The sequence below is a fragment of the Pyrgilauda ruficollis genome, unplaced genomic scaffold (assembly GCF_017590135.1).
Source record: "Pyrgilauda ruficollis isolate IOZ18807 unplaced genomic scaffold, ASM1759013v1 scaffold14, whole genome shotgun sequence".
Lineage (NCBI taxonomy): Eukaryota > Metazoa > Chordata > Aves > Passeriformes > Passeridae > Pyrgilauda > Pyrgilauda ruficollis.
The window spans coordinates 6977637-7004546 of NW_024512543.1; the positions used below are offsets into that span (position 1 = coordinate 6977637).

The following is a 26910-nucleotide window of genomic DNA, read 5'->3' on the forward strand; positions in this document are numbered from 1 at the left end:
AAAATGAGAGGCAATTGCTCAGTTCTGGTACTTCTGCTGAGGCATTAGATCAAGCTGGTAAGAGGTTGTCTGCCTGAAATGGCAAATAAGTTTCTCAGTATTATCAGGAATGCAGTTGCAATGAAAAAAAACTTAAAATGTCCATATTTGTAATCAGGATGGGTACCAAAAATGAGAGGCAGTTGCTCAGTTCTGGTACTTCTGCTGAGGCATTAGATCAAGCTGTGCTCTGGTATTGCAGTCTGTTGTGCCCTACTTTCCCATTTCTACATAACAGAGATCCAACCTGCACAGCCAAATCTGTAAATACAGACTTGTATTGGGTTGCATAATATTATTGTAATTAGCACAATCTCATGTGAATTATTCTGTAAACATTACAAAGAGATGATAACACCAAGAGCAGGAAAAAGAATTAATGACCAATTACAAGGTAGCAGTAAACACCTCTGACTTTCACAGTTAGATACAGTCCCAGTTTCACCTGACTTGAGGGAAAACTTTTCCAGATGTCAGCACAAGCAGAACAATTTTGTATTCCTCATGTCTTCACCATGCAGAGAAAGCTTAATTCAATCATCAATAAGTTAGTCCTTGCTGCCCAAAGGAAAAATGTCAGGATGTTATAAAAGTAGTTACATAATATGCACACTGTGCTGTCCACTAGAGTATGGTTGTCATTTTTTCCAAGGGCTTCTTCCCATGTGCTGTTCATCTTGAGGACTGAATGACATAATTAGGAATTGCTCCTGTTTGCTCTTGGGATGAATGGTGCTAGCTCCTTGGAATCTTCAGTGTATTCTTGAAGGAGGTGGCCGCTGGCTCCGGTGTTACGCATACAGTGTGAGCTGCAGCCACTGAAAGAAGAGTTAAAGGATGGATGAGTTGTTGGTGTCCTCCCACAAATTGTGGGAAGACACCACCATCTCTAGCTGGAAGGCAGCTGCTTGCTGTCACTTAGCATGGAGTGGCAGTGGGGCATTTTCTTGAGTCTCTTGCTCCTATTTCTCCTTCCCTTGCAAAAAGTGAAGGGTGTTTTTAATGGTCTCCCTAACAGAAGAGATGAAATTGAAACTTTCTTCTTAACAAGGTTTTCTTAAAGGTAAAGAACTATGCTAAGCCCCATTATCATTTAATACCATATCACTGTGTTTGATCTAAATTGCCTCATAAAAAAAAATCTCAAAAGTTTTTTGATGGACTTTAAAGATGATATTAAGAGGCTGCAGCTGTGCCCTTCAGCACCAGCTGGAGTCAGTCTTACAGAGCAGCTGTTGCTGGCAGATCATGGATGTTTTCTGTGTAAAATTAGTAGCAAAATTCTACGAGGTTTTGGGGTTTCTAATCAACTGGCTGACAATTTCAGATGAACTCTATTCACAGAGTTCTCCCTTGAAAATATGTACAATGATTAATACAATTAAAATTTAGTATTATGATATTTTGTTAGACATACTCTCATAAAGCAGTTTACCTCCAGGACATTGAGCTTAATGATGCCATCTCCATCTTTGTCAAAGGCATGGAATGCCCCTAAAGTAAGGAAACAAAAATACAGGGAGTAGATTAGGTTATTGTGTGAGTAAAGATGATTCCCAGACAGGAAATCAAATCATTGTGAAATGCCAACTTGCACAGGTCTTCATTTGTGGGTTACTTTCTGCTGCATTTTTCCTTAGTTAATTCAAGGAGAAACACAGTGGTTTCTTCTGTGTCTGTATGAGGCAACTTGTCATCTTAGATTCCCTAAGAACATATCTTTAATAATTAACACCCTGCAAGGGGCAGTAGTGCTGTGAACAAACTTTGCAGTGACTATGATGGGGCTCTGAGCAGTCTGGTCCAGGCCAAGGTATCCCTGCCCACAGCAGGGGGGTTGGAACCAGGTCATCCTTGAGGTCCTTTTCAGCCCGCTCCGTTCCATGGATCCACGGCTGTGTTTGGGGGCAGGAGGGGAGGCAGGGCCGCGGGAGCGGGGCAGCCACTCACGGAACATGGCGTCCAGGCGCACAAAGCAGCAGATGAAGCTGTCAAAGTCGATGTTCATGTTCTTGTCGGCGTAACGCATGGTGATGATGTCGTAGAGCTGGTTGTTCAGCCGAAACCCTGCAGGGAAGCAAAAACGGGCACAGCTGGGGCTCGGGCAGGGAAAGCGCTGCTCCATGAGGGGTTGGGCCACAGGCGCTCCCCTGGCCCAGCCGAGGCTCAGGCTGGAGCGTCCTGCTGCAACTGCTAAACAAAATCAAGTAAGGAGCTTCACTGTGTCCAGCTGCCTTCCTAAACCCGGAGCAATGCTGTGAAGTTAAGATTTGAGAGGGCCCTCAGCAGGTGAGTTACCGCAGGCCGTAAGTGTGGCGAGGAGAGCTGCAGCCCCACAAGGCCTGAGGGCTCAGCTGGGCCTGCTGAGAGCAAATCAGCTAAAACTGGGGGACAGAAGTGCACGAGGAAGTTGCTATAAAAACACCATCAAACAGTGGTCAGAAAATAGACAAGGAGGCAACTCCTTGGTGTGGTGGGACTGAACTTTGGCACTGAATGCTGCAGCCTGGGCTGTGCCTTGAAAGGGTCTGTCGCTGTTTGGGTACAGCTCTTTGTTGGTTAATGCAAGATCATGCACAGCTTATGTGCTGTAAAACTGAAATGTTCTCAGTTCTAAAATCAGGGCAGGAGGTATTTAAATATTTTCTCTTTTTACAGTGACAAGTTTCCTGGTGAGAACAGAAACTCAGAAAATAAAAATTACCCATATCTGTACCACAGCAGGAGTGCAAATCCAGGTGTAGTTTTGTCCTTAGCAAAGGATTCCAGAATCACTGAGGGTTTTGTAAAGTACAAGGTTTGCCCTTTGTTTCTGTTCCTTGACATGCCAAAATACTACTGAAAACAAAGTGTCACTGAAATCATCCTATCTAGGTTTATAGTCATACCACAGATATTCTGATCAAAGAGGTCATCTCGCCCCCTTAGAGACCTGGTAAAGACATTTGTGGGGGAGGCCTGCTCCCCAGGGGAAGAAACATACTGGTGTGTCTGAGACAAGCAGGAAAAGTCCAAAGTCTCTCTTTTCAGAATGAATTTCATTAACTGCAAGTTTTGCAAAAATACTTTCTTCTCATTGTGCAGATAGAAGAGACTGAACCCACAGTGGCTCAGTACTGAAGAAACATTAATATGACTCAAGAAATGTCCACCCAATTGCCTGTGATGCACACTTGGACATAGATTTGCTCCATCCTGGTTTCAGTGCCTGTATATCTAGGTTGAAGGTTTTCCACTGTTGTGTTTGTTACTTACACAAATGTATGGAATCTAGAGCTTAAATGAGAGTAAATGTCTTCAGCACTCCAGCACTGAAAATGGACATTCGAGCACTGAAATGTCTTCAGGGAAAAATATATTTTATAATTTCTCTAGGATCTGTCCTTAAAAGGCAGCACAGTGTTCAGTGATCTCACCCTGTGATGCACCAAAACAAACAAAGTTTTTTCAGCTGTGGGCACTGCACAGGGGACAGTACCTGCATCATTGACTGCGTTGCGCATCTCGTAGCTGTTAATGGTTCCTGAATGATCCGTGTCATAGCGCTTGAAAATTTTCTGGAAAAAGAAAAAAAACACAGACAACAGTAATAAAAACTTGTACTGCTCTTGAATGCACCCACTGAGTGGATATGGGGTGTGTGCCTCGGGCACTTGGAGGCTTTGCCATGTGCCTTATATTGCCGCTGCTGGGCACTCTGGGTTGTTAGCACAGAGTTCCTCTCAGTTGCAAAGTAAAATAATTTACATCCAATTTCTGGGAAGCAAAAAAACTCTCCCCTTGAGACTCCCCTTATTTGACTTGAGTTTATGCTGGTAATCCTCCCTCTTGATTGCCCTAATTAAGCTCTTATTGAGGCCTGATTCTAGTTCCCATCATTCTCCTCCTTTAATTTGTATGCCTCTGTGCTACTCTCAGGGGGGAAGGCTGTACATGGGATATTCAGGCTATTTGCATAGGCGGTGATTTAGGAACAGGAGAGACATTACTTTTCATTTTTGAAGCTAATTCACAAATATTTTTTAGCTTTTCTTCTTGATGGAACATATGTGGAGAGTTCTAGTTTTCCTTTAGAACACTTGCACTGCAGAAACTGTGAAGAGGAACTGTGAAGATACCAGCAATACCTGCCAGCTTTTAATCTTGTCCCAGAGATGTCGAAATTCATCAAAGTTTATCTTCCCTGAGCCATCTGTCTGTGATGCAAACATTCAGGTAAAAAATCCACAATACTTCTAGGATAAAATTAATTAAGTTTGCAACTACTGGTGAAAAGAAGAATGTAAAACTGGGTTGGGGATCTCCTCAGCACAAAGACCTGATTCACCTGTGCAGTAAAATATTTGTAAACATTTTGGTTATTGTGCATAGCTTAGTGCTTCAGGAGTGTGAAGTACTACTTCTACTTTGTGTAGAAGATAACTTCTGGTACAGGACACAGCTTTGTCTCTGGAACTATTCTAAAAGTGCACGAGTAGGATGTTTTAGTGGGCTCTTCTGAAATACCTCCAAATGTGAAGCTCACTGAATGCTTTTTAAGACAACTGAGCTTTACTCTGGAGTTACACTCTTGCTTAAAATGAATTGAGAAATAAGCAAAATGTTGACTAAAGCTCTTTTCAAAAATGTGTTTAGGCTCCAGCCATTATGGCTGTGGGTTGTAGTTACACTTTTGTTCTGGTTATATTTGAATGTACTTACATTCTCTCAAAATTGTGTTATCTCAAACTGGAAAGCCGAGGGTGGTTGTGGCAGAGGTAAGCACGTGGCATCTTATAGTGTGTTTTATTGCACTTGTTCCAGACAAGTTCTGCCTGCATTGCAAGCTGAACATACAGTCGAATACATTATAAAGAGATGAATATAGTAAGTTTATTGGCAAGAAATAGAGTTATGTTGAGTTTGTTTGAAATATAATAATGAAAAAATCATGCTTTAGCCAGTCTCAGATACCTAAAGAGTGTCATACTGACTGATTTATTTTGTAGCTTTCTTTTTGGGGATATTTTTCTCTGCCAATTATGCTAATGTTGAGATGACAGGAATTAAGATGTGCTAAACCAGGAGTGCTTTTTTTAATCTGATGACAGACTACAATTTGCTGTTTTGTTTCCCTGGCTTACTAAGTTGTGCATGTGTATGTGTGGTGGTGAGAAACAGTGAACTCGAGTGGTTTCAAGCAGTCCCTTTTCACTGGGAAAGGATACATCCATTAAAGCAATCATGCTGCGGCAGGATTCCAATTCAAACCCTTCTGACCTTAGGTCCTTATCTGAAACAAATGATCCCAGGTGAATACAAATCATTCAAATCAGCAAGTGATTTTCCTCTCAGGTGCAACTCTCATCAAAGTAAAAGCCAAACCTACTTCGTTCATCCAGTAAGAAATGAGTGGTAGAGAAATCTGGAAAGACTCTCAGTAATATTACTGTCTGTGAATTGGATGTGACTTTTCTTGACTTGTTATATACAATAAAAAACTCTGGAAAACTCTAAACTAACTTCTAGGCTACTAAGCAAGCCCAGGGTCTATAGGTCAAAGTTTGCTAAACAGGGAGAAAGGTTTGTCTCTCCACTAGAAATTTTTTAAAGGGCATTTGCAGACTGCGAGAATTGCATTACTGTCTTGGTGGTAATTCCAATTAATGCATCTGCTCATTTCTAGATTATCAGTACTAACAACCTGTAGAGATTATCTCTTGGAAAGCTCAGCTTGTGGAAGTCTCAGATGCATTGTCCATGGAAATGCAACTAGGAAATTTCTAAGTTTGAAAACATCAATAATTTTTAGAAACTGAGAGTGGGGAGTTATGCTGTGTCAGATTTCTTTGCCCAGGGTTAGTAAAAACTCACATGCTCCAACTCACGTTTTTTTACGACATTATTGAGAACATTCCTAAGTTCCTCAGCATTGATCTCCATGTCCTGATGGAAACGTGGTGAAAGTATCATTAGTTACAGCATTCTTTGTGAAAAAAAATTGTATGGATGGATACGCTATAAGTCTTTGGTCACTTTTCAATAAGACATATACATGCTTCAAACCAGAGGGCATTCTACTTCATGTGAGCATTAGTTCAACTCTTTCCTGAGGCTGCAGTACAAGCCTGCACTGAAGTTACCATACAGGGCTCATTAAACTACAACTAGAAGAATGACAGGTAATTTCAAGTCAGTGTATAAGTCAAATAGCAAAATGAGAAAATTCCTGTATCCCATATGCAGCCACTTGATTTATGTATGTAGTTCTTTGATCTGTTTTTATCTTTAACTTCCCTTGTTAAGCATATACCAAAAGGCACTGCATTTCTAACTTGTTTACACTTGCTGTGGAAAACAACATCTTGTAGGAGAAATGGGAGAAAAAAAGCTGAATTTAAGTAAGACTCCCTCAGACATAGTGACAATAGCTTATATATACATATGAGGATGGTTGTATACTTCCTAGGGTTTTTATTTGATTTTACTTATCTCAAAATTACAAAGAGAATTTGATGGGAGGAAATTCAAAGGAAATGTTAATAGTCAATGTTTTGAATCTATGGAATAGTTGATTTAGGAGCTGTTGTGGCCAGGCTGCTTTGAGGGCAGAGACAGGGTTTGATTGCATACTCACATCCCCTGCAATCTGACGGAAAATATTCCTGAACTGCTTTTGCTCTTCACTCTCCTCATGAGCTTTTGTTGAAGAACGCTGAAAAGAGACAAAGAAGATACATCCTGAGCCCAGTGGAAAAGAGAAAGGGCCTGGATGGCTCACTTACCCTTGTGTGACGGATCTTGGTGAATCTGGAGGAATCTTTGGAGGAATGGGTTGTCCTCCCACTCCTTTCCCTATGTTTTTGTTAATTCTCTTCCTTAAAACTGCCAAGTATCTAACTTCATCCCATTGTTCTCTCTTCTGCTTGAAGGAGCCTACATAATTACTTCCACTGGTAGTTATCTTCTAATTCTTTAGAAGATTTAGCACTTCCAAAGTATTGCCAAAGAGAAGTTTGGAGCAGAAGAGGCTTAGCAGAGAATCAAAGAATGGTTTTGATTGAAAGGGACCTTAAAGATTATCTAGTTCAAGCCTCCCTGCCATGGGCAGGGACACAGTATCTGCCTCACAGCTGCTCTGTAGGCAATAAATGACCATGTGAGAACTCTTTATGATGTGGGGGGCCCCTTACTGAAGACAAATAGCATATGAGACAGAGGAAAACGAGGAACATGAAGCTTTCTCAGACATATGGAAAGGGCAAACTTGAACTCTGAAGCTGATACTGAAAAGGGAAATGAAAGTTTTAGGTAACAAAATGAATTTCTTCGCTTATTTCTTGTTTTCCTTTGTCTAAATGCAGAGGAAAGTTTAGATTGGTTCTTACTTCACCCTCTGCATGATCTAGCAGTCATGCAGCACCCTCCCTGTAAGCAGATGCTCCAGCTGTGCCTCCAGATGCCACAAGCCTGGATCTGGCTGTTAGATATGTTGTGTCTCACCCACCTGCAGGAAGAAACTCTGAATTTGCTACTCTGTTTTCCTCCTCTCTGGTAGCGAGGGAGAAGAGGGGGGATGCTGGAGCTCCTGGGTTTACCTGTCCTTTATCCTCTGGCCAGCAAGGACTAGGACAGAGGTGTGTGTTTGTAACAGCAGAGGCCGTGGTCATTGCCAGGAGCTTCTGCAGCCCCTGGGGTGCAGTTTGTGCCTGTGCCCTCTGTAAAGTGGTACAGCCTCAGGGGGCCGAGTGGGGGTGAGCTTAATGTGAGGAAGGAATCTCTCACAACCAGGATTCTTGTATGAGAGAGCAACCAGGAAATGTGCTGAAGCAACTAAATCCTCCTGCAGAGTTGTTAAATAACTGAAGGGAGAGTCTCTCTGAGCTTGTGCTCATTAGATCCACATAAACCAGATGAGAGTCATGTAAAGATTTGATGAGGAGCTGTTTAGTATCTCAGGACAGCTCCTTGCCCATTCCTGTGCTCTCCTCAGCCACTCTTTTGTGCTAGCCAGACCAAGCCCTATTTCCCCCTCTGCCACTTGCTGCAGTAACCTTTTTCTCATCTGCTCGGGTTTTTTCACCATCTTTGCCAGCATTTTCATCTGCTGTCAGCTCCTTATTGCTGTTTGCTCTGTCAGAAACGAAGATGATAGGCTAGAAGAAGAAGAAGAGAGCAAAAGAGAGATGGAAATTACAGGAGAAATAGTGGAAAGGAAAATATCTGGTTACAAGCATTCTGTGGAAAGTACATGCAGCACCAACTCCTGCTCTTGAAAGTATGATGAGAGAAGCCATTTCTTGACATGAAAAAAAAGAAAATATTAAATAAAAAGGTGGAAAAATTTCTGCAGCTACTGCTCTCCTCATGCTAAAACAAGCAGCAAAAGTCCTTCTGCAAAATAGTGCAATTTCTGGGTTCTAGCTTTCCTTGTCAAAAAGACAGTAATTGAACATGTTTGGTTTGTTGTTGTTTTTGTTTGGGGTTTCTTTGTACGGTTTTGTTTTGGTGTTTTAGTTGGGTTTTATTATTATTTTTTCTTGTGGGGTTCTTCCCCTGTTTTTAAGCAAAATAAGCCTCCCAGATGCTCATCACATAAACTGATGAGCTTACCCCTCAAGGACAGTAGCACTGAAAACAAACCAAATGTGAATGGTACCCAGAAAAGGAGTTATTTGTGTAGGAGCTTTTTAGTTATGTGAAGTATATGTCCTTTCTCTGTATTGATTCTTGAAGCACTCAGCTGTAAGCAGCCATTTGCAATTGTTCTGGTTTGGTGCATTTAAAACAAAGAAAAAGCTGCTATATGATGTGAATGTATTACTCTAGAGAATTAATTACAATCAGCCTCTCTTGGGATTATATATCTTATTACATTTTCAAGGTCCATAATGTGTTGTGTCTAATCAAAAATAGAATCCTGGGCTTTGGTGAGCAGAAGCTTCAGGAAAGGGGAGTGACTGCTGCCCTAGCTGGTAGAAAGCAGGTGTGAGGGCACATGTCTGGAAAAGCAGTGCTTTTCACTAGCAAGGGCTGTCAGGCTGTCTGTGGAGGGGCAGGGAGGAAGAACAGTTTGAGCATCCCAGAGGATTGAGCTGATAAAGTTGAATAGTTTATTACCCTTTCACCATCCCTTTGAGTGAGAGGGGTATATGATGCCAAGGCTATTTCATTAGAATCTCATGTAGGAAGACAAAATCTTTGCTGCATGCAAATGGCCTCATATCCAGCACCCTTCATTAACTAGGTCAGTTTCCAGACACAGAGAAAATTATAATAGCAAGGAACTCTGTCCCTGCTCATGCATTGCACATGCTCTTTGTCTTGCTGGCACTTAGCACATTGCACAGGTACCTACCTTGCCCTTTTTCTTCTGTATGAAGAGACAAAATTAAAAAGTGCTTGATCAGATTATGCAGAGCTGATGGCAAATGTTTATTTTTTTATTTTTCCCTTTTTCATGTTTATTTTTCCATTTCCTATACTCATACAAAAATTCCCATTTCCTATACTTATATGGCTTTCAAATCACTAAAAATGAGGGAACATGCACCCACCAAGAAATGGCATACTGAAGGCAACACATTGCAGAAACCATAGCAAAATTGTGTCTCATCTCATCTGGGGCTTTTTCTGCTTGAATAAAATTTCTTTAGCTCTGAATATTCCTTTTCTTTTTCCCAACCTGCCAGTGCAGTGGAGATTGAACTTCTATGCCCATAGACCAATGACATCTGAAGTGACAGTTTAATTCCCTCACATCTGTACAGTTGTTTTTCACTATGACAGTAAACAAAAGGGGAACATTTCTGAGCAAGGTTTGATGGAGCTCAACAACAGAATTCTGCACTTCTTCTGATCCTTTTTTTCAAGACTTAATGTACTGTTAGCTCTAGTATATTCCCACAAAGATGTGTAAAACTCCAGGGGGAAGAATTAGAATTTGTCATGGATACCATTTTGAATCAGAGTGCTATTAGGATACCTTTTCAGAAAGCAGGTGCTTCAAAATAAGGTAGGTTTTTTTTCTTTATTCAATGAGATGCCAATTTCACAAAGAATGTATCTCATGGCACAGAGCTAGGCCTCCCTTGGTAAATGGATAATCTCCATTGATGGAGGTAAAGACAGTGCTTAGCATCCAGCTTCTTTATGCCAGGACCAGATTTCAAATCTGCAAAAGCTTTTTGGTCTGAATCAAGTTCAGAAAGTAGCACATATAAAGCAAGTGTCAACAGAAGTATCTTGATGACAAAAAAGATGAGAATTTGTGATAAAGGTGCTGTCATGTAGCTGAAAATTATTTCCTGCTGTAGATTTCCCAAGGTATCCTGTTCCTCTTCTTTCTACCCCTATACACAAAAGAGGACCAGGACAGTACTTACCAATGGACGTTCTGCCTCAATCATGTTTTCAACCTCCCTAAGTAGAAAGCAGAAAACAAATAAATCAGGAAAGTGACTGTTTCCAAAGTTGCTTGTTTCTTTAGGTGGTTTTTAAGCAGCCACTTGAACTTTCCAAGCAGCCAGTGGTGCGGGATGGCTTCCACCATTACAGCTGCAGGCTTTAGGTGTTGCTTTTTCCCAGTTTGAGTTGAACATCCCAAGTACCATTTCCAGGACTGCTGCCACCTGGCTTACTCCTGTAAAGACCCTTTATAACAGTGAACTGGAAGTAAAACAGAAGTTCTTTGGCCTTAGTAAATGCCTAATGGTTTGTTTGCAAAGAGTAGCCTACAAGCTTCTCCAAAGACAATTCAAAGCTGGTTCTTGTTAATCTGTAAAGTAAGCTTGTGGAAATGAGTTTGAACCTTGGAGTTTCTAAGGAGCTTAAGAAAATAAAAAGCAGGGTGTAGCAAACTGATAACATGACTTTAGCAGACTAGTGAGGTCACTCCGCCTATATGGCCAGATAAATGATTCTAGAACTTACTCTGAAAGACTTCTTTTCTCTGAGAAGACCCTGAGGATGAATTCTCCCTCCTGGTGGGGGTCATATGTCGATGGGATGATGACGTACTCGCTGGGAGGTAACCGGAAGCGCTCAGAGATTTCTCGCATGTTTATGTAGGTCTTGCTTCTAGCTTTGGAGGCATTGTAGAGGAAAAAATCCTTCTGCAAGTGGTGCTTAGTACCATGCATCTGCAGAACAAATGAGTCCATTTGTCTTCAAGGAAGTCTTGCCCATTGCCCAGGTGGGTTGCATGCGGGCAGTGCACGGCTGGGATAGAAAACACAGGAAGCAGCAGCTTAGCAAGCAGGGAGCTGAGGAGTGGTGGTAGCTGGTGGCAGGTACAGAGTGTCACCTTTAAGTTGCCACAGACTGAGTCTAGTTGGCTTCTGAGGGCTGCTGCAGGGCCCACCTGCAGATTGTGTGGCTGACTTCTGCTGTGTAGGCACTTGTATCTGACTCTTTTGCTAGATGCTGGGTTGTGTGTAACCAAAGCTCAGCCACTTTCCTTGGAGGGTGCATGGCAAGGAATGGTGCAAGCAAACTCCTACATGCGGAGTGGTAAAGTGAAGGTGCTTTCAGCACATACCTCTTTGGGCACCTTAGGGAGAAACAGAGAGAAGAAAACAGTCAGAGCTGCAAGGGGAGAATATATGTTTATAGGTCATACAGAAGGGCATTAAACTAGAGTGCTGGGGACACAGTAATTAAAATGCCCTTCCTTAGATAAGCACTTTCCCTCTTCCTTTCTAAGTTTCTTGGCATCTACATGAAATCAGCTAAAATCTGAACCAAATATGTTTGTGCAAGGGACTGAGTAAATTGACTTTTTCATCAAGCCAATGGCAGGGACGGAGGTTAATTGCTATGTATGAGTCTTGGAAGTCTGTTTCCTTTTTCACACTCTTCTGTTAATGAAATGCTTAGTTTCAGAAAGGACAAAAGGGAAGACTGAAGAATAGATGGGAAAGAGTATGCTAAAATCTGGCATTAGGTCACTATAAAAGCCTAAAAGTGTCTTACTTAATAGATGGGTAAAACCTGACATTACTGTTGTACGAGGAGTTAGGAAGACTTGAATTTCCTTCCTCTCTTCCAGATTTTCTGACTCCCTTGCAGAGCAAAAATTGTCTTGAATGATTCAGTGACTCTCTTGGTAAATGCATACTGTCAGGATTTGAGACCACAGTGCAAAGAGCAAAATCTAGAGCTGTTACCTCATAGATGGCAAAGCCAATGGTGTACAGGTTGGCTCCCAGCTTGCGCTCTTTCCTCCTATTTTTCTGCATCAGTGCAACAAGGAAGCTGCAGATAACCTCTTCATCTTCAGGATCATCATCTTCCTCCAGGAGCTTCAAGCGATACTGGGGATTGGTCCAAAATGTATCTGTGAAATCCCACCAGTAAGCCAAAGAAAACATGTAATGCTTCAGTCTTCTAATGATGCTCATGATCAAAGAGAACTTTTAAGTTCCGCGCCTATGGCTCCTGAGGGAAAGGTTAAAATTGGGCTAAGACATACATGGGGTTTTTTACATATTATGCTGTTACTTAATTCTAACAACTGCATAGCAAAAGAGGATACATAGAGAACTGTCATCTGATAAACTTCCAAAGTCCCTAAAGCTATTGCTAATCCACAAAAGGGAATTTCCCAAGTGAAATCTAACTGTTAGGGTGAAATTTATCCCTTTTACTTGGGGCAGTGTGAAGTACTTGAACAATGTTTTATCTTTGCCAGGGCTGCCTTTTGGGCTTACCATGTTCTGTTACAGCATAGTGACAGAAGATTTCCAGCTACCAACTGCATGCCTTGTCCACTGAGGAAGCAAGTGGCTGAGCACTAACCTGTGGCTGTGGTATGACTTAGCCTTTGGGACCTAACCTAGTCCCCATCAAAGAGGCTGTATCTCTAAAGACCCTTTGCTCACCTGGATAATTGCGGCAACCTCCAGCTGAGCAGCCTCTCACCCAGCGTCCTTCATTGACTGACACAGTCCAGGTCTGGAATTTATCCACTTCCAGAGCATCAGGTGTGAGGTTACAGATCTCAAGCTTTGTGAAGTGTCTCATGAAATCTTGAAATGATATCCTGGAGGAATTGAGGGGAAATTGAACCCAAATGCATTTACATAGTTGTAAGACTCTGGCGAGGTGGAGGACAGTGACCAACAGCACTGTCAGTACTGGGACAAATTTGCAGTGGGAGTGCCATGTTTTCCAAATGCCTTTAGTCTGCTGGCTATTGAGTTACCACAGGTACAGCTCCAAACTCATGGAAACTGGGTTGAGAGGATGGTAAGTAGGAAGGGTGACGGAGAGCCTGTGGAAGTGTAGCATAATTAGAAAGACTGTGCTGATGGCACTGAATAATCTCTGGCAGAAGAATGAGAGGATCACAGAGCAGGGCTTGTTGGGAATATGAAGGGGAGCAGAGATCACTGCAATGGTTTTAGCAGATTTGTAGTAGTGCAATGGCATTCATTTTTGCTATGATTGCATGTTTCCTAGAGAAACTGATGCTCTCACCAGAACTCCCCATCCTCCACGACCTTGTGCTGCAGGCGGATTTTCTCTGCTTCGTTAACAGAGTCCCACTCCTCTGACCTTCAAAGGAGTAAGCAAGTTAGCTTAGGATTTGCAATATAGTTTTCATTAAAGTTTCTACACTTTAGCCTCATAGAGTGAAAAATCAAGAGTCATCTTGCTACTTCTTGCTCTTTTGCACATGCCCAAATAAAAGAAGCAATTGTCCTACTTCTCTCAGCCTTCCTTTTAGAATTCCTCTTAGCAGCTCTCAAACATCTGCTAAACTGTATTAATTTTACTTAGCTTAAAGAAAAAGGTGTTTGCAGATTATCATTGCTGGCGTACCTATTGAAATTCCTTTAACACTGACATCTTGCTTAATTCAGTTCTTTCATAGCATAAAAGATTTTTCTACTGTCACATCTTGTTTTGAAAATGGACAGTAAATCAAATTTAATGCATCATTAGACTGGGCTCTGTCTTAATTTCCATTTATTAAAGCCTCTCTTAACATCTTATTAGGCACTCTTTTCTTTTTTACAGCTCCAGCTAAGCACTCAATCAACTTCAAAATTACAACAAAGACAATTCAGATACCTCATTGCTAAATATTAGGATTTTGCAAAAGCTGCATAAAGGCAAATAAAGCTGCGACTTCTTTTTCAAATCATGTGAAGCTCTGTTTTACTCACTTGTCACTCCAGGCTCCATTCCATTCCACCTGGCCCCAGGGGTTTCTCAGCCTTACCAGGCGTATTTTTTCCCCTTTAAATACTGTCTAATTGAAAAAAGAAGGCAACAAGAATAGACTGAGAGTAGGTTCAAAAGGAAATGTGTACCACACCCTTCAGTGATGGTACATTTCTGGGCCATACCCCAGCCTGATCCTCTTGGGGTGGCTGTTAAGACCAGGAGGTGGCTGCCTGTGGCCACCTTTGCCCAAGCGGGCATTTCCCCAGTGAGCCAAAACTTGGATAGGTTTCTTTGTCCACAAGATTTTAACTTATTTGAATATAATTTTGTTTCCTTGGCTCATAATTGGCTTCGCTTTTCATGCCTCTCACGGCTTGGCTGCCGTGCGTGGGCCAGGCCAGCGGCGGCTGCAGCTGCGCGCAGCTGGAGGGGAGCGGCGCACGTACCTCTTCCACGGCCGTCACGGAGTAGGCGTGCCCTTTGACCAGCCCGCAGGACATCCGTGTCTCGTACTGCATCGGCACTATGGTCTGTGAGACAGAGAGAAACACCCGTGCGACTCGCACAAAGCTCAGCTGCCACCCAGGGCTTTCACAGGGAGGGTGACACCATTCAGCTGACAGGATTTCTTGCCTTGTTCTCCCCTTTGTGTTTGTCAAGGTGGTCAAGCTAAGTGCCCGTAGAATTCACGTTGATGGTTAGAAAGGTGTGACGTATGAAGTAAAAATTGAAAAAGTTGATAGTATCAACTGGAAAGGATATTTTCTGGTGTCTTTTCCCCTTTTTATGTAGGCTATTGCTTTTTGCACTTGGAACATGGCAGGATATAGCATGCTTAATCAAATAATTAGCTTTTTGTATTAAAAGGACTGTTCAGCCTTTTCAAGGATAGTATGTTCTTGTATAGCTCTGTAAGGTTATTACACATGAACTGGTTAAACATCAGAGCAAATCAACACCTAGAATTCTTTCATCTTTCCGTGTGGCTGCTATCTTATCACAATGACATTTAAACACCCTTTTTAACACTGTCACTAACTGCCACTATCTTATTGCATCTAACTTTCAGGAAGGGCATAACTGTGTTGCTCAGGTGTAAATACATTTGCTGTCTTAGTCATCAGCTTTTAGTGTGTCTGATGGATTTTTACTGGTTTATCTGTGAAATCTGGAATTGGGAGCAGGATGGCAGATACACACAGCCTGCTCTACTTTTATGAGAGACTCCAGTATCAGTGAGGGGGCAGACCCTGCCACGTGCATGTGGACCAGGAGCAAAACTTCCCCTCCTTCCTTGTGCCTGTTGCTGAGAGATGCCTGCAATGTCCTGTCAGTAACTCTGCCACCCCTTCTTGAAACATCTAATGGCATGAAAAAGGCAGGGCTGGATCCTGGGGGATAATCAGTAAGGTCACACAGAAATGTCCTCAGCTCGCACAGGGAGGATCTCATCCAAATAATTCCTGGATGTTGCAATTGTTTTCCATTATTTCACTTCAGCATCTATTTGGTTTCTTTTCCGTTGATTCTGTTTTCATACTATAACCTCACACCTATTTCCTTTTTTCTCCATTTCTTATGTTGTTGCCATCATTACTTGTCAGAACCCCTTTCTCTTCTTTCTGTTTAAGAACATTAAATTCTGGTGGCCTAGACAACTTCCCAAAGTGCAGGTTTTAGAAGTGTTTCATCTGCCTCTTTCCATCAAGAGTACTGGTTTTTTTCCCCTGGTGATGGTTCAGGAATATGCAATTACCAGCATCACAACAGCTGCTGGGGCAACAAGTATAGAAAGAGTTTTGCAATCTTCTTTTAGCAGACAGTCACTGAGGAGGAAATTCTCCCCCTAGACATGGGTGGTTTGGGCAGACATGCTTGGGAAATAAAATAGTCACACTGGTCTTTCCCAAAGAATGACACCATTTCAGTCTTTTAGGAAGAACTAAATATGGATGTCAGAAGAGAAAAAAAATCAGCTATTTCAGCTGCAAATGCAGAGGGAAGTTTGCACAACCAAAAGTTTTGAGTGATGTAATTGTGGAGGATTTTTCTTTGTTTTGTTTTTCTCCTACCCTTCCCTACATTGCTGTAAAACAAGAGATGTAATTTCATTGTCATGGAAATGCAACTCCTTAAAGGGCAGGGTATGACAGCTGCCTGACACAGAGAAGGCAGCAAAGTGTCCCTCTACAGATTTGAAAGCTTCTAAGTTGTCCAGTATGGGATTTTTTTCTTAGAGGGTTTTAACATCCGTATATTTTGCTAGATACTTATGTGGATATGCTGGAGTTACTTTGTATTTCATCATACATATAAAATTCCACATGTTTTTCCTTTTTCTTGTTAGGCATTTTTAATAAGGACTTTGTTGGCAATAACAACAACAACAAAAAAAAGGGTGTCCCTAGAGCATACTGTCCTTTATTAACGTGTAGAGCACTCTGTCTCAAAATAAGTTCACTAAGAGCTTTTTTGCCTGGAATGAGAACTATGCAGAGATTGCTTTTTCTTTCCTTGCCATTCCATGCACACTCAAGAATGTTGTTCTATTCTAGTATTTTAGTTTTTTTGTCTCTCCACCCTATTCAAGCAAGAGACTTGATAAAATCCACTAATAAATTTCTTGTTCTGCAAATTATAAGCCTGTGTCACAAGCTAACAGCCCTTTAATGCCTCAGTATCAGTGAAGCCCTCTAGTATCACTCACTGTGCTGGAAAGCACTGAAGTCTTTTAACACACATCAAACAGCATCCATAAGAACATTTCATTAGTGTTATTCTGTGAAACCAAATAAGGATTTAAAAACATAGGTGATATATTTCTCTAACTGTTTGTAGATAAAAGCGTTCTGAAGTCAACTGCTTAGGAGACGTACCCAGGCTGGCCTCTCCTCCATTCCCTGGTAGTCTACAGTGGACTGAGTCATCTGTGCATTTTCTTGATTCTTCACCATGCGAGCAATCAGTTCCCCAATGTTGCTCCGAGGAGCTGATCCATAGGAAAAGCCTAGGTCATCCTGGCACAGAGAAAGGGAGAAAAGTATCATGGAGGAGTGGTAAAAGATAGCCCAGATTACTTCTCTTTTCCCTCACTATGTCCATACTTATCTACAGTGGTCAATAGCACTGTTCTCCCACCTTTACTGAAATATGGTATTCCATAAAGTATTAATTTTTTAACTTCTAAATTTACCACAATAAGTGAAGACAGTCTGAAGCTATGTGGACAATAAAATGTTAATTTGCACACTTTATGTCTTTGACAGGAAGATTTGTGTCTTAACAGAGTTGCAGCATCCTCATATAACCTATTTCATTGGGTTAGGGCATTGAGGGGGAAGGGATACTGGTTTTGCTGATTGCACCTGTTCTTTCCATCTCCATGTTCTACTTCTGTTTATTTCCCTTTTGATAGTCACTGTTTGCTAATGGCTGGTCTCTAGGGAGGATTACTCCATCTCCTAGAAATGGATGTTTCCTATGTGACCTAAACCAAGCAGTTCCAAAGGTGGTATATATTTGGTTAGGAATGGAGAGGTCCCTCTCCTCTGAAATTTCTTATCTGCAAAGTTCATATGGACTCACATCAATGGAACTGGCCATGAGGGATCCTCTGTCAATGGCATGTTTCATGATTTTATAGATATCTTTAGGGGCATCCCTTATCTCGTAGAACTCCGTGACTCCTCCAGTGAAGTCCTCCATGGCTTCAGTGGTGTTGCCTCCCTTCAAAGCTTCATATGACCCATGGAGTCTTGAAAAGAGAAGAGAAAAAGGTTCTTTTACACAGGTATAGATACCTACATATATATTGATATCCATCTTGTGTGTGTATAACTACAGCTATGTAAACACACATACTAAAACCCCACAACCCATCTGTCTGGTAACACACAAGTTAAAAGTTCTAAAATATGTCACCTGCACACATAGGGAAAAAAAAAAAAGGAGATATGCTGAAAATCAAATGTAGATTTGTGAATGAGTGGCAAAACTTCCTAGAAAATGCACTGTAACCCATCCCCAACTCCAAGGCATGGGGAAAGGCATTGGTGTATTCAGGTATATTCTCTGTGCGCTTCTAAACGCGGTATGCAGGGGGTAAGCCCCGCCCCAGGCGGAGCCCGCATGGGGAGCCCGGCTCTGCCCCGCCGTTCGCTGTACTTTGCATAGGCCTTCTCCAGGAGGGCGCTCCAGAACTCGTTGCGCTGGGAGGACTTGGTGAAGACCAGCTGGTTGTTGTAGGTGGGTAAGCAGTCATCGATGACGACGTCCACCCAGTCTCCATAGCGCCAGAACTGCTCAAAGGCAAACAGAAAAACATAACTGGATTGACTTGGTGCAAGGAGAGGAGGAAGCCTGGCTGAAAAGTCAGGCTGAGAGAGGAGAAATGTGGAAATACACTACTTTGTAATGTGGCCAAAACTGATGGCTACTGTGAGGGAGGCAGCTGTACTGAATTCCCCTGGGCAAAAAGTTCCTTAAGAGAACCGAAGGGAATGTGGAAAGCAGTCTTTTCCAAATAAGAAGCTCTTAGAGAACGTTTTGGCAGACCAGCTATTTGTGAGCCTAAAAGCAGCTGCTTTGCCAAGTGCCTGTGTGTCTGTGCTGGCTGCAGCGCTGCATCTGAGCAGTGAGGCAGGACCAGGCACCTGTTGTTACTCCTTACACCCAGAACACTGCAATCTGCAAATGCTTCCTTGCTGGGTTAATGCTCCCTAATTGCTTTCATTGGCTGTCCCTCATGGAAGAGTTTGGGGTGAGGCAATTCAATCCCTTTTCCTCCCTGCTGTCACTCATGCTTCCAAAGGGAAGAGCATGCAAAGAGCTGAGCCTTGGGTAAATGCGTATACTTACCACTAGACGGAGCGACTCACCTGGAAGTGAAAGATACCAGCATAGTTTTGTATAAAGGACTGGTCATGAGGTATGACTCTACAGAGTAGTTTTTTATTCAGTGTTAGGCAAGCAATGGCAGCCAGAAACCAGCAGTTACCTGTAAATGAGCAGAAGCAGCAGACAAAATGAAGGGAGAGAGCAATTAGAATCAAAGGGAAAACCTGAGATACTGCAAAGTGACATGTTAATTCTCACTAGAGCATGATTCTGCATGTGTTCTGCAGTACTTTAGCACTTTATCTGTTTGTGCTCTAGAAATGCTTATGGGCATTGTTCATGGCTGGGTATACACAGGCTAAACAGATGATATTCCATGTACTTTATCAAAAGCTGAAAATCTGATGAGCACTGTTACCTGCATTAAGAATTCCCTGTGTTGTGTGAATCTTTCACTAAAAGTTCTTGCCTAGATTGCTACTAAGCAGATGTCAACAATTTGCTACAGAGCAAAGGAATCACTGAGACAGAGGATTTCAGATATCACCTTGGAAATGAAAGAAAATTAAGTGTGAGCTAAACCATGATGTAAACTTTAAAAAGTGCAGAGTTGAAGTAAGAATTTCATACCTAATTCTCCTTGGCAAATATCTGTTCTGTTGGCTCCACCAATAATAAACCGTGGATTCTCACAGATTTCCTGCAAAACAGAAACAGATGGATGAGCAGGAAAAGCATGCATGATGATGCCTGTTTAGCACAGAAGTAAAGGCAGTTTTAGAACATTTTCCTGTAGGATAGCTTGTGGTATCAAAACCTCTCTCACAGTTTTCATCTGCAGAGTTTCACTATGAAAATATTTTGGAATCTGGACGTTCCAGGCTCCAGTCAGAGTTTTCCCCATGCACCTACAGGGTCTAATATTGAGCCTGGGGTGTTCCCTCTGTACTGTAATGTGAAAACACACTGAAAGGAGAAGAACTGGGGGGAAATATTTTTTTCTGCACAGTAATGAAAAAACCAAAACATTGGAGGAGACAGGAGAGCAAGTAGATGAAAAAACCTTCAGGGGACCAGACTAAATTATTTTTAAATGATCTTATGTCCAGTTTGCAGTAACTGGCATGTTGGGGCATTAAAAGGGTTGAAGAATGCATTTCATTGGGAATGAACCCCAGCATTACACCTCCTTAAAATTAAAGGATCAGGTGTTTAATTAGCAGACATAATCAGTTACTGGTTAAGAGATTTTATTATTTTCCTTATGTTGTAGTATTTAACTGACAATGCTGCATTCAAAAATGTGTATAGATATAATCTGTCTCTGAGGACAGGAAGGTCTTCTTTCATCCTGCACATTCACAATGTGTTGGGTTTGTCTGTATTTGTACTGGAGCAGAATGGGTACAAGATGCTATACATGTATAAATAATAAAGACATTTCTGCAGGGAGGGAAGGCAAAATGCAGCAAGTGAGGTGGGACAATTGCAGGCTTACATAGCCCTTTTCTGTAATGGACAAAGACTGTAGTGTAGAGGAAAACCAAGGAAAGTGGCTAGAATCTGTCCTACAGAGTGAAAAATGTCCCTGCTTTATCCCATCTGTCATACTCAAATACTTGGTATGGAGAAGAATAAGAAGACACAACCTCTGGACGCATCTCTTATGAGGGTAAGAAAAGAAAGGTATTCCAATCTGAGGAACACTGTCTTGAGCAGCTGCAAATTGGGAAGAAGACAAAGTATAGTCTAAGAGCCCAATCTGTTGAAAGATGTTGGGACTAGAGTGGGAAGAAGACAGAACAATTGATAATTGCTTGTGTGGCAGCACACATGGCCAGCTGATGCTACCTCTATTTTTATTAATATCATCAGGGTGGCCCTGGACTTTTCCAGACTCATGTTTCAGGTCTAGCAGTTTTGCTTGGCTCAAACCCCCTTTTATTTTCCCTTCAAAATTATCAGAAGAATTGCTTTGATGTAAGTATTTGGATTAGTCATATAGCCAGACAGAGAGACCAACTTCCGCTGTCCTCCCTACCACCAACCCCTGCAGGCAGTTTACTTTCCCTGAGGGAAGGAATGTAGGGATTGTCCTGTTATTTTGGGCCTTGGTCAGCTGTTGGGGTCCAGTTCTGTCAAAGCAGATGTTTGAGATGCCTTCATGCTTTTCTTCACTCACTTGTCTTTTTGAAAATATTCTTCCTTACATTGCTGTGATGCTCTGCTGAAAACTAGTGTGAGATGCCAGGTTTTTGGTTTGTGTTTTTTCCAACTCTATTATTGTATTTTGGCTTGATCTTGCTCTTATTGTAACTAGCTTTGAAATCCAACATGCTGTGTTTTAGTTGAAAGTAGTCAGGTGCCACTTAGTTGTTTCCAAATATTAAATGTACAGTGATGTGTTACTCAGAGCCACTTACTGCATCTTGGGGTCATTTGTTTTGTAGGATGCTTGGTAAAGGAATGCAATGGAAAGAATCATGCCATTGCCATGTGGCCTGGTTTAGCTATGACAGAAATGCTTTTCTTGCATTTCTTTATGGGGGCCAGGTGTGTACAGCACACTGTGGATATGATTTTAATTTGTATTTCCCTGGTTCATCACCAGCTGCACTAGTTTGCTGAGTACAGCTGAAGTTGCAGAGAAAGGTATCAAGGTCTTCCAAGGCTGAAGTACTCAGTCAGCAGAGCGAGACGACCTGGTGTCCAAGATTCAGGTGGCAGGTCTGTCCTTTCAGTCTTCCTGGCTGAGCAAGGGATTGCTCTTCATCTCCTAGGTCAAGTGATCACAGAGAATCCCAACAGGCTGCACTTCATTGAGGCAATGATTCAATGACTCTGATCTGAGTGCCTCAGACTGCCTTGGTACTATCCAGAGGAGCTTTGTGTTGCACTGGGTTGATCCAGTTCAGACTGTAATTTTATTACAAAGAGTCAGTTACAGCAAGAAAACAAAGAATCCCAGGAAAAACCTAGTAGTGGTGCATGCTGCATTCTGGGAAGAGATTACTTACAAGTCAGTTGGAAGGGAGCACTGGAAAATGCAAAGGCAGCATGCAACTAAAAATGGCATTTGACCTTTGTTACATTTTCATTAGCTTTTCTTCTGTATCAGGAAGAAATCTGCCAGTCAACTTATACTGTTGCAACAAAAAGCATCAATTCGTTTAAAAACCGCCATTAATAAACTATGGCATTCTAAGTAAATTCCTATCAAACAGAGGAAGGATCTTTTTCAGCCTAAGACAATTTGTAGCCTCACTGTCTCTTGGTCTCCTGTGGTCTAGACCATACTTTTAAATGGCTGTGCTGCACACTTCAAGGCACAGCTCAATGTCAGACACCAAGCTGGTTTTAGAGCTTCTGAGTTGGATTATCTTCTTCTGAAAGTTCTATCTTGGTGGCACTAACTTCCATCTTTGGTTTGTGGTATGACCTGCACAGGCACATGTTTAGTGATTAATTTTGTGATTAAATTCAAGCAGCTTTTGAATGTGTGCAGTGGATGATCTGACTGATTAATTTTCATTGCAAACAAAATCCAGTAGTTTGTTGACTTGATTTTATTTGTATTCATTATGAAAAAAATCTCCTCTTGGTGATTTTCTGGCTATGGAGAGGATCACCATAGGGAAGTCATTGAATGTGGTGGTTATGTTGTGACCTGGCTGTGAGCAAGGAGAATGACAATGGTGCATTTGAAAGCACAATGTCACAGTAGAGCCTTCCTATCAATATCCTGGTGTCATTAGATCCAAACAGGACTTCAGCAGGATCTCTCAATATTCTGTGTTATGTTATAACACAGACTTTTTCTCAGCTCTCAAACATCAGTGGCCTCATCCTTGCTCTCAGCTGTGAGAAATTCCCACCGGCAGCATATTTGTGAGAGGCACAGCCAGGCAATGAGCTGGATATAACCTGTTGTAGGTGTAAACAGCTCTTTGGGCTTCTCTTACCTGCTGTGGGTGAGCAAATAATTTATTTTGCATTAACTGAGGGCGATTTAATTTTCCCTGTATGTATCTAAACCATGGTCCTGCATACTCTGAGCAGAAACACTGGAGAGATGGATCCTGCAGACTTTACTGAGGGGAACTTTCAGGGCTCTCACTTGGCTTTTGTCTCAGTTGAGTATTAGGAGATCTCTGTGCATTCATGTCGTGGCATGGCAGTCAGTAGCTGGGTAGAATTACAAATACGTTTTTGCTGTCCCCATGCCAGGGCTGCCAGCTGCCCTGCACAGCACCTGTCCTTCTGTGGGTAAGAGACAAGGCCAGTCCTCATGCATTCGCTGCCCTCTCAGCAGCAGAGGACAAGCGTTTTGGGAGGTGGCAGAGGAGCACCTGACCTCTGAGTAGAGGGCCTTTGATACAAATTGATGAGGTGACAAGACTAAGGTGACTCAGGAAGCCAGAGAGTCAGGAATAGGTTGTGTATTTCCCAGCCCTCTGTTTTAAGTGGGATCATGGAGCACATTGATCACTTGTTTATTTGCTGTGTCTAGAGGTATGTGGCACATAAAATGGCACAGGGAAAGGATCTAGACCAGTCACAGTAGGATAATCTCTCAGGAATTCTGAACTGTGAGGTATTTTTTTTTTCTTTTAGACTACATTATCAAGTTTTATTCAACTATTGACCTGAATTTCAAAGTGATTAAAATTACCACTTTATAAGAGTATATTTTATAAGCTAAAGTATTTTCTTTCTTTTGGGAGGGGGAAAATATTGCAATTTATAAAGAACGTAAGTTGTCCATATCTTTACAAACTATTACAAAATATGGCCTGTGCAATTGAGTATATGTGGTGCTTCAATGATTGCTTTAACCTCTTAGCAAAATACTCTTTAGCCCAGTATTACTCCTTCATATTCATTTGACTTCATGAAGTCTTGGCTTGTATCAAAAAAAAAAAAAACAAAACAAAAAAAAAAAACCAGATAGCTTTGGCTTTGAAGTTTATATTGTGTTTTAGGTCTTACATGGTCCCCAGCCTGTGGCTGCTACATGAATAGTAAGTCCAAAGTTACATATTCATGAGTGACTTAAAGAAATGTCTTTGGAATTAAGACTTTGGTCTGAACCTTTCCAATAACAAGGGCTTGATCTGTGCCTGAACAGTTGTATAGGACAAGTCTGAGGTTACATTGTGCATTTCTTTTGTTTGATGCTTTCTAATATGACACTTGCAGTCTGTCTGCTGCAGGATGCTGGCACTCATCCACTGTACTGTTGTACTGCTTCCCTCTGCAGAAAGAGGGGAAATCTCATCCCTTTACATGACTGACTTGGGGCTGCATTTAAGTCTTTCACACACATTTCTAGAGGCTGATGTAGCCGTGGTGGTGATGAAGGAATGATAGGGCACAAGGGCACAGGGCACAGCAGATGGGGGACTCATTTTCATCCCTCCACATTGCTCAAGTTGTTGTTGTGACAGAAGCACGTGGCCTTCCTCCACGTCTGTAAGAGCCACCCACAAGAGCTTGTGGTCTTTTGCTATTCAGTTACACTGCCATGGTCAGTTTTATCTATCACCACTGACTTTGCCACTGAAGCACAGATTTGGGCACAGGGGAAGTATGGCAAATATATAAAAGAGGTGGCCAAAAACTGCCAAAGAGATGGAGCTGTGGAGGCTCCTCAGAACAACACCCCCACTGTCAGACAGGGGATGTCAGGGGCCAAGGCACTGTCCCAGGGGCTGCCTTGCAGCAGGGGAGCAGCTGCCCAGCAGATATATACACAGGGGAAATGTGTAAACCCTCCTGAAGTAGGAGGGAGAATCAACTGGGAACTGAGATATTAGTTCTATCTTGGTGGCACTAACTTCCATCTTTGGTTTGTGGTATGACCTGCACAGGCACATGTTTAGTGATTAATTTTGTGATTAAATTCAAGCAGCTTTTGAATGTGTGCAGTGGATGATTTGACTGATTAATTTTAATTAATCTGACTGATTAATTTCCCCGTCTCTCTCACTGAGAGAGACGGGGAAAAAAAAAAGATTAAAAAGAATAGGAGGGCTGGTTGGGGAATACCACAAAATAGGAAAATGAATGGTATTAGTAGCCAAGAGTGGGTCTTCACAGTGATTAGGATACCAATATTCATGGTAAGTGGGATAAGCAATGCAAGGAAAAACTGACTAAGAGCACGTGTCAGAGCATAACCTGTCCTTTTATTTTCACACATGAGAAAAATGGTGAAATACCAAAATAAAGGTTTAAGTGAAACAAAGTAGTGTTAAAAAAATTAAGCCTCAGCAAACCCAGTAACTTGTTGCAGAAGGAGGAGAGTTTTTCTTTGGTACTTTCAGACAAGAAAAACCATGCAAGAAGAAAATTAAATTCCCCATATCTCTTTCTAAATATTTCATTCCACCTCTTTTGTTGCTGCTATTTTATTGTATTTTAGTCATTATATACACATTGCCTAAGCTTTCACAGCCCTAGCTAGTTATCTCCCAGGAGAGCTCTAAGGAAATATATTCCAGTTTATTCCACCTGCCTCTCCAACACACAGTTTCTGCAAAAAAGTAAGCACAGGGTAAAACTTCAATTTACAGAAAAAGGCAATCAGCAAACATGATACTTACGCGTGGTCTTTTCCACTCGAACTTGACGGGGCTTTTCTGGCTGTAGAAAAGGGATGACTCATTTGGTGGGAAATCAGGATCTTCGTAGAGAATGTTTTTCTCCAGGCACTTCTTGTGAAGCTCTTCATAGGTCTTCTCCTTTACGTGGATAATGGGCTGATTGCGACTTATAATGGCAGAATAAATGCCCCCTGTGCCCCCTCCTGCCCCCTCTGTAGTGCCAGCAGTGGTGCTGGGGACCGACCCAGCAGCCGTTTGCTGAGCCACCGCTGCATTTATGGCGGTCGGCATGGGAGTCAGGCTGACAGCGAATGCTGAAAGACAGCAGGATCTTGCAAACTGGAAGGAAATTTCAGAGAAGAGGAAGTTGCTGTGCAAACCGTCTTTTCTGTCTGTTGAAAGCCTTCTAGTCAAATTTGCAAGCCAGAAAATTCCATGTGGTTTTGTATCCTCTTAAAGGACAGTATTTTGTCATCAGAAATTGGAATTTGTTGCTTGATGTGGGACAAGATGATAAGTTGGCCCAGTCCTGTATCTGAGTTGTATCTACAGCGTGTGTGTGTGCTGTCCTGTGCATCTAAGTGTCCAGAAGGGACAAGCTTTAACCGTGAAATCTAAAAATAACGACAGGCAAAGAGAGAGGGAAAATGAGAGGGGGGGCATTAGTGAGATGGTGTCAGTCTTCTGTGCAGCTTGTGCCAAAGCCAGGCATGTTCCTGGGACGGGCTCTGTGTGTGGGCTGACTCCTGGTGCAAGCAGTTCATCTTTTCCTTAAGTAGAGGGAACAGTGAAACTGGAAGCTAAACTCCTGCTGGCCTGGGAACGTTATGTACAAAGTACTGCCAGGCAATGGTCCTGACACGACTGAAAGAACTGTTGTACTTGACTTGTTTCTACCCTTTGTGGTAGAAAAGATAGAGACAATTTTTTGCTGCTAGAGAAGATGATCACCAGACAATTCTAATGGTGAAAAAGGAGCTATTTGATGCTACTGAGGGCAGGTCAATACCTGCCAGCTGGGTTTGGTTCTTCTGGAGAGCAGCTTGGCAGCACTAAGATTCACCTTGTAATAACTAACTCCCATGAAAAAAGCAACTCCTTGTGTAGGGGCTATTCTCTGTGTGCTAGGATATGCCAAAGTTAAAGGAAACATCTGACTCTACACATGTATTTTTCACACAACAGTGGGATAAGAGATAAATTCACAGCCTCTGTGAGCAAAAATCTAAACACATATTGCTTTTCTCTGTAACCCCATTCTTTAAAAGGTGACAATATT

At 42.0% G+C, this 26910-nt stretch overlaps 1 protein-coding gene across 3 annotated transcripts; it reads right to left on the reverse strand.

Moving 5' to 3' along the window:
- Positions 1–319: 319 nt before the first annotated feature.
- On the reverse strand, positions 320–26298 carry CAPN3 (calpain 3). 3 transcript variants are annotated; one of them, XM_041460111.1, is made up of 24 exons: positions 25632–26278; positions 19657–19726; positions 19068–19186; positions 18355–18488; positions 17776–17944; positions 17067–17207; positions 14637–14720; positions 14190–14275; positions 13498–13575; positions 12900–13060; positions 12186–12355; positions 11558–11569; positions 10951–11159; positions 10404–10440; positions 9377–9391; positions 8073–8174; positions 6656–6733; positions 5907–5964; positions 5247–5311; positions 4167–4235; positions 3518–3596; positions 1990–2106; positions 1475–1533; positions 320–857 (listed from the first exon to the last, which is right to left on the reverse strand). In XM_041460111.1, the coding sequence occupies exons 1-24, from the start codon at positions 25920–25922 to the stop codon at positions 831–833; spliced, it is 2430 nt and encodes an 809-aa protein (XP_041316045.1). In that variant the 5' UTR covers positions 25923–26278; the 3' UTR covers positions 320–830. The 3 variants fall into 3 exon arrangements, 2 of the variants coding, with proteins under 2 accessions (XP_041316045.1, XP_041316046.1); XR_005954556.1 differs by lacking the exons at positions 320–857; positions 1475–1533; positions 4167–4235; positions 5247–5311 and having other exon boundaries at positions 25632–26298; XM_041460112.1 differs by lacking the exons at positions 13498–13575; positions 14190–14275; positions 14637–14720; ... (4 more) ...; positions 19657–19726; positions 25632–26278 and having other exon boundaries at positions 12186–12456; positions 12900–13037.
- Between the last annotated feature and the right edge of the window lie 612 nt (positions 26299–26910).

What these genes read in the sequence shown, in the direction of transcription:
- CAPN3 (XM_041460111.1), bottom strand. Translation starts at nt 25,922, where the DNA reads ATGCCGACCGCCATAAATGCAGCGGTGGCTCAGCAAACGGCTGCTGGG. An exon ending in CTGGAGAAGGCCTATGCAAA is followed by an intron (nt 17,945 to 18,354) that starts GTACAGCGAACG and finishes TCTCTTTTCAAG; the next exon opens with ACTCCATGGGTCATATGAAG. An exon ending in GCATGATTGCTTTAATGGAT is followed by an intron (nt 4,236 to 5,246) that starts GTATCCTTTCCC and finishes TTTGCATCACAG; the next exon opens with ACAGATGGCTCAGGGAAGAT.